Below are 10,721 nucleotides of genomic sequence, written 5' to 3'. Positions count from 1 at the left end.
ATGCCCCATTGTAAGGTCCTGTCTGCAGTGTGACCAGGTGGTTCGTTATGTGCATGAAGACTTCCTGTCCACAGTTAAAGGAATCACTGTCCGTGATCAGATCGAACTGAAGCAAATCATTGAGCATGCTTACGTCAACTATCGGGACACCAGCAGACGGTTTCGCGGTGTCATAGGTACTGCTGTAATATAGCTGGGAGATACTGCTATTCATATCTGTAAAATGCTTTAAAATGTAGTAGAAATTAGCAGTTTAGATTAGCACATTCTCTGAACAATTATCTATAAATAACATTGCCTATGCTGATTAGTAGTTTTTTTTATTTTTATTTGATGTACTATAATAAATAAAACTGACATAAAACTTAATAAAAACTCATAGACTAATAAAAATAACAAAAACTTTAACTAACATAAAAATGAAGACAAAATGAAAACTAATTCTTATTGAGAGGAAGGCAACCTTGAAGCTCAAATATAAAAAAAAAAAAAATTTGTTAAAATTGTTGGTCAATATGCATAATATATTTATGCTATTTTGTTGTTTTGATGGCTTTGCTATTATTCAAAAATGTGGGAAAAGGTGGGAAAATGCTTAGGTGTTTTGAAACAAATACATGCAAGATTGGCCAAATTTCTATTTTGTCTTCAAATTATATTTTTTCATCATCATTATGCTATCTGATGTTTGTTTTAGATCCCACAACTCTCTATCGTGCACGGACAGAATACCAGAGTGAATTCAAGAGGCACTGGAAAGAGGACAGGACAGGTGAGCGCGTGTGGATGCAGATTATGTCCTTTTTCATTTTTTAAGAAGAAGAAAAGTTCTAGTCTGAAGTCTATAGAGCAAAAACATCAGAAAAGCTAAGCTGCTTTACATCTGACAATGTTGTGTTCTTCTCGTTTAGGTTCTATTCAGTGGGATATGATTAATATAGTGGAGAAAGGAAAGAGAATCCTTCAGAAACATTTGAAGATTTTTGCTGCCCACGGTATGGCATACATTAGATTTTATATAGCAAAAATGTGTCAGAACATCTAATTCTCACTAATGATCTTTTTCTGTATTATCTTTTTTATTATTCTTCTTTTTCAAAGGTCTGTGTCCAAATAAATGTGGTAAGTACATATTTGGGATTCCTCTATATTTCTCTATAATATTATTTGGAATATCTTAACACAAGAAGTCAAAATTTTGTGTACACTTATTCTTTGGAAAAAAAATGGTGTAGAAATAATTTTACGCTCAGTAAATTTCACAGATAATTACAGTGAAGCAGCAAGTAACACATGTAATAAATGAAATGTGAAATGGTGTATGTGTTACAGGATAAAGAGTGTGTAAAGTATGATATATTTATCGTGTATACGGATGCTTGTTTGCTACAGGGCTGTTGTATCAGAGAGTGATGAACTGCACTTCCTGTCAGTATGGGCTCTTTACGTGTCAGTCAGCCACGCCGCCACTAGACTGTGGAGGTGAGACAGACAAACGCCCACAGATACACACACCAAGTTGATTTTATCTGACTATATTAACACGGCACACTTCTCTTTTGTCCTTCTCTCTTCTTTGTATTCTTTCTCTCACTATCAGAGCATCATCTTGAGGCAGATGAAGGAGAGGAGGTGGTGCTGGACTGTTTCCTGTGCTGGCACGCTCTCGTAGTTGGGCAGACCGAGTACCATTACTCCTGGCATCCTGGAGAAAAGAATGTACGTGCACACAGACAAACAAACCCATTTGCTGTTTTCAAAGAATCCTGAAGCCATTTTGAATACTGTTTCAGACAACATCAGAAATACACCGTAGTATGTTTTTTGTAAACAGTCCTTATTACAGTTAAAATACACTAAAAGAATATGAATAAGTGCAAACTGACTGGAATGTTTTCAGAAAAACCTAATTGCATGTTATTTGCAATTGAATGAAAATGGATTATAGTTTAAATTGATATTGAACGGAATTAGCTAAACTTAAAAGTGCTTTTGACCCACTTAAGTAATATGCAGTGTACTGCATAATTTACTGCAGGCATTTTACTGTATATATAGCCTTAAATGTAATATTGAATAACACACTACAGATAAAATTACAGTCAAGTACTTTTACATGTACTTTAGTATTCAGCACATCAAAATAAATGTAGCTACTATTTAAAAAAAAAAGACAAAAAAAATGTCATAAAATAATGTCAACAAATTATTTGTCAGTAATACAAAGTGCATTTTTCAGACTTTACTTATATGTGTTAAGAAACAGCCATGAAAGTGGCTCTAAATACACTTAAGTGGCCTTTTATTTCAGTAATATTATAAGCAGTACAGTTTTTTAATATATACATTTAAGATTTTTTACACTATTTGTGCTTTTTAAATTATTTGTGTATGTTGGAGAGTAGCTAGCTAAAAGTAGAGATGCTAACGTAACTCATTTTCTTAGTAGCATGACAACAGCTCAGCTAATACTGATAGTCTACTTTTCCCAACAAGTACTTATATACATTATCTAATGATGTGTCATTTTATAGTAATGTTAAAGAAATCATGTCCCTTTGAATAGCTTTAATATACCATGTATTCTACCAGGTATCCTGCTTTAAATCATTAGCTTTTTGCTTGATAAACTGCAGTTTGAAAATACACTCAAGTATTGATCTTTCCAGACCAGAGTACACTGATTTAAATTTGAATTATTTCCTAAAATGTACTAAAACGCAGCCTGTTTATTATTCACTGCAAGCTGTCACATGACGGAGAGTATGAAGTGCTGGTGGTGACAAAGGAGTCTAAAATTGTCCTCAATCAGCTGAAAGTCAATGAGGAAGACATGTACCGCTGCCTCCTACAGGATAAAAAGGGTACTACGCTGTCCCGCATGTATTTCAAACTGAAAGGTAGGCGACGTTTATTGAATTGAATAACTCATTGTGGTCTAGATTTGTCCTCCTCTCATCTGTCTCTCTTTCCCTCAGTCAACCCACTGCCATCTACAACCCCTAGACTGATTGTGGCTTTGCCGTCCCTGCCTTCGGGTTATGATACCACACTTCACGGCCTTCAGAGGAGCAGTCTCATCATTATACTGATTTTACTGACTGTACTCAGCATCACAGGCAGCCTTGTCATCATAGTGAACCTCAGGTATGTCATAACAGGATGGTTAGAACATATTAAAAAGGGGCTTTTGAATATAGTTCGAACAACAACAAGAACAAGAACAAAATAGAAAATGGGCGAAAATAAAGATAGGGAAGGAAAGAATGAGTAATTAAATGATCAAGCCGTTATTGAGCATTTTGTAGAAAAGGACTTGTGGGTTTTCCCTCGATTTTACTTCACAAAACATTTATTGGATGGCCTTACAGTTTATTAAATAATTGTCTTTCTGTGCATATTTTGTGCTACTATTAGCAGTATTATATTTAAGTCAAATTTCATTTCATACAAGCTTCCATTTAAGTGTCCTTTGTTTATATTTTTATTCATTTTCATATTTTGCAAGACATAAATGAGATATAATCAGGCCCACATGGAATCTGCACCCACAGAAGGTCAGCAGATTTCCACAGAAGTTGAATGGGATGCCTGTCATTGTTTGTTTATGAAATCATGGCCAGTGTTGTTACTGTTAACTAAAACTATTACAACTCATTTTCATTAATTGCAGTAAAGCTGAGATCAAATCAAGTATAAATATTAGAGAAAAACTAGATGAAAATTGTAAATGTTGCCATGGCAATTTGGCAAAAATGGGCCGATAATATAAAAAGAAACAAAACCAAATAAAAATTAAAAAAGCACCTAACACAATTACTAAAACTTAAACTATATTATTATTTTAATGGAATATAGTATGCAGCTCAGCATATTATATGCATGCATGAGGGTTGGAGAGAGAGAGAGAATGGGGAGGAAGAAAGAATGACAGTGGGTGATCTGTCATGGCATCCTGCTGATTTTGTCCAAAGAGACAACATTAGGAAGGAAGCACACTTTGTTTGCATCCATTCTGTCATGTTGCTTTGTGTCGCTCTGACAGAGTGAGCATGAAGTGGCAGGAGGAGGAGAGAGACCGCAGGAGAGGAGAAGAGGGGGAGGATGTGGAGAACATTGAGCTGATGAGTGGATGTGATCCAAAGAGACACGAATAAATGACTACAATCACCCAAAAGACTGATGAGTTTCAAATGCTACAGTGTGAGCGTTTAAAAGATCATATATTTTATTTTATATATATAGATTTTTAAATAACGTTAGGGTCAGTAATTTTTTTATTTTATTTAATACTTTAAATACATTAAAGTAAAGACATTTATGTATATTGAATCCTGAAAAAAATGCATCATGGTTTACATAAAAATGTTAAGCAGCACAACTGTTTTCAACATTGATAATAAGAAATGTTTGTTGAGCATCAAATCAGCATATTAGCATGGTTTCTGAAGGATCATGTGACACTGAAGACTGGCGTAATGGCTGCTGAAAATTCAGCTTTGCAATAAATTCCATTTGAAAACAGTACCATGATGCTCAAAACACGCGTAAAACAGAAACTCATTTCCACTTCCATTTATTTATTTATTCCACTTGTATTCATTTCTTTTTAGTATTTAAATTTCTATGAGAAGTTGATGGCAATTTTAAGGCACATAAATGAAAGAAAAAAGAAGCAGCAGCATTTGGCAAAAGCTCATACAGAAAATAGTGACATCATTATTTGACATGAAGTCATGTGACAAGCTCTGGAGGTAGATTTTCATGGGTGATTTATTTTGGGTTTATTTCAGTGGTTAATGCCATTTGCATTATTATCTGTCCACCAGGTGCTGTCGTATGTTATTAAATTGCACAATGAGTTCACAAACACACACACGCTATGTAAAATAAATCCATTCACTGGAAATGAAAAAGGAAGACACGTTTTTTGTTGGGCAGACACGTGGGAGAGAACCAGAGATAAAGTGAGAGAGGTAAATCTCTTGGATTACAATGTTTTTCTAGAATGAATATTCCCCTGCCTACTGGTTAATCCTGGGGATTATCCGCTCTTCTGGCCAGAGGAGAGTACGCTGAAAACTCTCAAACGCTTGTTTTCATGTGAAGTTCCCCTTCGGTAACTGAGAGACTGTCAGACTTCCTGTTCAGAATGGCTCCATTACATCTGATTGACAGTTTTTCAGTTCTTTCAGTTACAATATTGTGTTGTTCGACGTGAACAGGTGGCTGAAATCTTTAGAAGATATACCAGAAGTCATATTTTCACAGTATTTCATTATTTCAAAGCAGCTTTATAGAAAATCACAATGTTAATGTTTATGATATCCTTATATTATCATGGGGATTCTGGGGAAAGTCCTTTAAGTAACAGGAAATGATCCATTTTGAAAGTTCTGCTCAGTCATGATTTTGAATGACTGGTTTGGATGCTTTCAGCTATTGTTTACCGTCTTACTGTTGTTTTAGCAAGACGAGTGGCATCATGGGAGGCAAGAAACACTGCCAGAGTAAACGCAGGTCGAATAGTTCTTCCAAAACATTTTTTTTTAACTCAGCTAATTACATTAGCTTATTTATTCCTCCAGCTTTCTGGCTTGAATGAGTTATTTGTTTCTCTGGAACAAAACATAGAATACAAAACAGAACACGTACATAGAATAAGTTTTGATTTTCACTAAATTACTCATCAACTTCCTTTATGAGACACAGACGGTTTGATCATTAAACAAACGTGGAGGAGGCATCCCTCAAGCGAATATTTTTTTAGCTACATTTGCAATTTGTGATCAAGATGTAGTCATGAGTATTTATATTAGGCTGTGTCGACATTCATGACGTACGTAAATCATTTGATCCACTGGAGACAACTAACACAGGAAATGTTAAAATAAATAAATATCTATTTAAAAAATAATAATCTGCATGTTCACACATCTGTAGGTGATTATTAAAGTGTCAAATATTTAAATTTCAGTGGTTTTTAATTAATTAATTAATTAATTTAATGTATTAGAGTTTGTGGAAAATTCATGTATACACCGTTGTATCATATATACAATAATACATTGATTATATAATGATGCATACAATAATATTTAGTTAAAAAACAATCGTGTCAATTTTGTATTATTGAATTCTTTTCCGACAGTAAACAGGCCCTATTTCTACAGCAAGAAGGGACAGTTCTATATTTTTTTCTCTGCCAAACAGGAAGCTGTGACATTACATGGCTCGTTACTCTAACCTCAGCCCACAGCACCATCTTCGCAACATTTTACACATTTAAAATGAACACCCTCATCCTGACACCCTCACAAAACCACATATAGATTATTCAATGCCACACACACACACACACTTAATGCAACAGGTGTGTGTGCTGAATTCAAGTAACATAATGAAATAAACAGATGAGAATGGAAACAATGGAAAACTTTATTTGTTATGTATCTACTCATTCTGAGCTGTTTGTTTTTTCAGTTATTATTGACTGGCAAGACGTATTGCCTGTAGTAGCAGCAAGAACATCAACAACAACATGTTATTTGATTACTGCCATGGTAGAAAAATCCCTTTTTGTGTAATCTAGATACAGGCCAGGAGGCATATTCTTTTTTTTTATTAATTGCACTAAATTAACACATTCAATTAGTTAAAACATGAACAGTTAATCTCATATCAACTGTGAAGTGAGTCTTCACTAAATAATCATTTGATGCAATGATGGTGTTGCGTTACAAACCAATTATTTGACAAGCAAAGACATGCGCTCAAATATGAGGCAAGTACGAACACAAAACCTCATATTCTTGAGCTTAAAAGGAGGAGGAGTGTGGGATGGAAGAGTGGCCGCAGTTGTGGGAGAAAGTGTAGGGGAAAAAGACGGGGGAGAGACAGAGTGAATGAAGGGAAATTCAAGACTGAGGGAGTGAATGAGAAAGAAGGACGGAGCTGAACTCAGCTGCTCTTTACACACATTCAGGGAAAGAAAAACAGTGCATGGGAGGATCCACCTCCTCTTCCTTTTACAAAAGTGGTTTTAGTTTTGCTTTGTGAATTTAGGGTGAGCTGAATATGTACACGTGTTTATTTGACAATGTTGAGAAATACTGTATATTTTGGCAGATCAATGCAATGCTACTATTCATTAAAACATCAAAATGTTTCTTATCATTTTAACCCTCATGTCCTGTTTGGGGTTTCAGAAAATCATGCTAATAGCTCAGAAAAAATATAACATTGATATATCAGATTGATATAACAATTGAAAACCTGTTATATATATATATATATATATATTAGTGCTGTCAAGCGATTAATCGCATCCAAAATAAAAGTTTTCGTTTACATAATATATGTGTGTATATTCATATAATTAATATTATTTATAAATATATTTAATATATAAACATAACATATTCTTCTTAAATATATACATGCCTGTGTGTGTATTTATATATACATAATAAATAATCACAGTACACACACACATATATAAACAAAAACTTTTATTTTGAATGTGATTAATCGCGATTAATCGTTTGACAGCACTAATATATATATATATATATATTAATCACATTACTTTAGTTTGGGGTCTCATAGAGCCTGGAAATCAAATATTAAATAATACAGTAAAAAAATTATTAAGATAAAGTGTAGAGATACTTTCCTGCCAACTGTGTATTTTAATTTCTTAGTTTATCGTTAGTAGTTTTTCATTTTTAGCTGTGTCAGTTTGACTGAAACAGAATTACTCAAATCGATACCAGTCACATGATAAACAAGGCAGTTAACGATTCAATAATATCTGCCACCTGGGTTTCGGTGAGGTCTGAGGAAAAATAAGACAAAGACTTAAATATCTAAATGAATGTAATGATATACACGTACATCACCCCACATATAAAAATGGTAAAGTCAATTGTAACAGAACATGAAAGTTAAGAATAATCTTTCTTGTCAGCATGAGGCATAATGATGTCATTTTAAGTCATGCTGGTTATGTTGACCGCAAGGTGTTTTTAGTTATCTTATGGGGGTGTTTTTGAGCAATAGCGTAAGTCTGTATTCTTGTGATGCATCACATTTGATAGGCTGTATCAATCATACATGAGGAAGAATCATTTCCATTCTCAGATATGTGACTCACAGACTCAAACATCCTCCCTCATGTTAGTAGTGCCATATGTTTGTTGTTGTCATTTAAAATAAATAAAAGGTGAGCTCAGACCTGTGGGTGACGTTCCACACTGTACAGAAATAACTGTGGGTGAACTTTTTTTTTTTGTAATCACTGGCTATTAGTTTCTACCTTCATTTAAATTTAAATTTGGTTACTAGTTTCTGTACATTCATTTGCATCTACATTTTATTCCTGGCTACTAGTGGTACTTTCACAGTAATTTTTACAGTAGTGGTTCTACAATAAATGACGACTGCATACTGTGACAATAGCAGGAAATGACTGTGATCAAATGACTATCAACAATAACTGTAATTGTGTGTTGTTAGACTTCCAAGCATGAATAAATTAATTTTGTTTCTTTTTTTCTTTTTTTTTCTGTTTGACGGACAATTTCTTTTAAAATTATGTTGACTGCAGTGACCAGTGTTAAGTTGCAGTCCCGGTTGACGAGTCATACTAATACTGTAGTTCAACTGACTCAGCTCACCACAATAGCATAAAAATCCCCTACCACTCATTAAGGAATAGTTCACCCAAAATTGAAAATTTGCTAAAAATTACCCTCAGGCCGTCCAAGATTAGTTTGTTTCTTCATTAAAACAGTTTTGGAGAAATGTAGCATTACATCACTTGCTCATCAATGGATCCTCTGCAGTGAATGGTTGCTGTCAGAATCAGAGTCCAAACAGTTGATAAAAAACATTACAGTAATCCACAGCTAATCCAAACGACTCCAGTGTATCAAGGGATGTCTTGTGAAGTGAAACGCTGTGTGCTTGTAAGAAACATCATTTAGGTGTTTTAACTTAAGCCATCACTTCTGGTCAAAATAGTCCAGTCCATAATCCATAACAATGCCTCCTCCAGTGTAAAAGTCCATCCACTGTTGTCCTCTCACATAAAATCCACTAATATATTTGTTTTGAACTGTTTTTGCTTATAAAACAGAGCTTGATCTGTTCATATTTCTCTCTTGAATCAAAAGCGATGCATAAAACAATATTATGGATAGACGACCTAGTCGGAAGCAACGGTTTGAAGTTAAAACATAATTTATGATCAGACTTCATAGTCAATCACTTAAGTATCTGTGTTTGTTCATAAAAAAATATCATGTTATAAAAAAATGGGTACAACACTACATTACAAGTTTTAAACAAGCAATTGTATGGAGATTTTGGACACCTTTCTGATGAAGTTGTCCTTGCTTATCCAGATAATGTAAGGTCAAGTATAATTACAGACATATAAAAATGCAAATTAATAAGCTTGTGTAATTTTTGCAGCCTGGTCTCATGTTTATACGTTGGTTAGGTGTCGTCAATACGTCAGTTTTGTACGTTTAAATTCTGAAAATACATAAGTATTTGTACGTTTAGAGGCTGAAAATACGTAAGTAAATACGTTTTATAGAACCACATTTTATGTAAAATACATACGAATTATCATGAGATCACGTTGAATTTTTGCTACATAATAACCAACTGTGTTCTGTAACACTATTACACTTGCTAGGAGAAAATGAATTCAATTATAACAAGGTCCAGGTTCCCAGCCAAAGTAAACACTAATGATATTACTTGAACTGTTATCCTACAATGCAGCACAATATGACTATTATTTATTGTATTAATATGACTATTATTTTTTGTATTTACAGTGGCTTCTTGTGTAATGGCAGAAAACGAGTCTGCACTGATCTCACTGTCAAATTCTTAATAAAGCATTTTATTATAAGAAATCATTATCTTGAATCTTGTAAAAATCTGGCAGTGTGTGATTATAAATTATTCTGTATATCTTAAATATCGAATGAGAAGCAGAGGGCAAAACAATGAATACCAAATACATCGCATTCAAAAGTAATGATATTAGTCTTTAAAGCTGCAGACAAAGAGCCGGTGCAGAGCCAAAAACGGGGGAAAGTGCAGAGAAAGACAAATAAGCTGTGATGGGAACAGAGAGAGTGTGAATGTGACCTCAGATTGCAGACTGCTGTTAAAGATTATCCAGCCCCTTGGGCCGTTTAATTCCAAACATAATCCTGCATCCAGAGTTCATGTTGTTTTTCCACTTTATATCACATGGCCTATTTCTCAATTGCACACGGTTTCATTCACAAGTACACCAACCCCACCCCCCCTTTATAGCACTTGTGTGTGGACGTGCATGGAGAATGTGCTGGCTAGACACTGAGTCCTGGATAACCACAATAAGGTGGATGCGTGGGAGGCCGTGCTATTAGACTCGTTCATGCATCCAGAGAACAACCTGCTCCTTAATGTCTACAACTGTGTTGTTTGTTCTTAGGGGTTAAAAATAGACGTACATTTGAAATTGATCTGTTTGTCTTTGCGTTTGTGCAGTCATGTATAGCATTGATTTTAGACAACTTAAAAATCATTCGATTACTAAGGAACTAAATATATTGTAGATATACTTACTGCATATAATCCTAATAATGCATATAATCCTAATAATAAACCTACCCCAGAGCTACTTTAATAGTTCAAAATATCATACTTGAGAT

The 10,721-nt window shown here is 34.2% G+C and overlaps 1 protein-coding gene across 1 annotated transcript; it reads left to right on the top strand.

The window, feature by feature from the left end:
- Positions 1-928: 928 nt before the first annotated feature.
- Positions 929-4,157, top strand: LOC107657321 (izumo sperm-egg fusion protein 1-like). The gene is made up of 7 exons (XM_016445361.1): positions 929-995; positions 1,102-1,122; positions 1,393-1,482; positions 1,601-1,719; positions 2,747-2,900; positions 2,979-3,147; positions 4,046-4,157. Exons 1-7 carry the CDS (start codon positions 929-931, stop codon positions 4,155-4,157), a joined length of 732 nt encoding a protein of 243 aa, XP_016300847.1.
- Positions 4,158-10,721: the final 6,564 nt, after the last annotated feature.

Source organism: Sinocyclocheilus anshuiensis, unplaced genomic scaffold (genome assembly GCF_001515605.1).
Source record: "Sinocyclocheilus anshuiensis isolate Anshui unplaced genomic scaffold, SAMN03320099.WGS_v1.1 scaffold275, whole genome shotgun sequence".
Taxonomy (NCBI): domain Eukaryota; kingdom Metazoa; phylum Chordata; class Actinopteri; order Cypriniformes; family Cyprinidae; genus Sinocyclocheilus; species Sinocyclocheilus anshuiensis.
This window is presented reverse-complemented; position numbering and strand designations above follow the sequence as displayed.

Excerpts from the sequence above, each read along its gene's own strand:
- LOC107657321 (XM_016445361.1), top strand. The coding sequence starts at position 929 with ATGATTAATATAGTGGAGAAAGGAAAGAGAATCCTTCAGAAACATTTG. Across the intron at positions 1,483-1,600 it reads GCCGCCACTAGACTGTGGAG|AGCATCATCTTGAGGCAGAT; the intron begins GTGAGACAGACA and ends TCTCACTATCAG. Across the intron at positions 1,720-2,746 it reads GGCATCCTGGAGAAAAGAAT|CTGTCACATGACGGAGAGTA; the intron begins GTACGTGCACAC and ends ATTCACTGCAAG.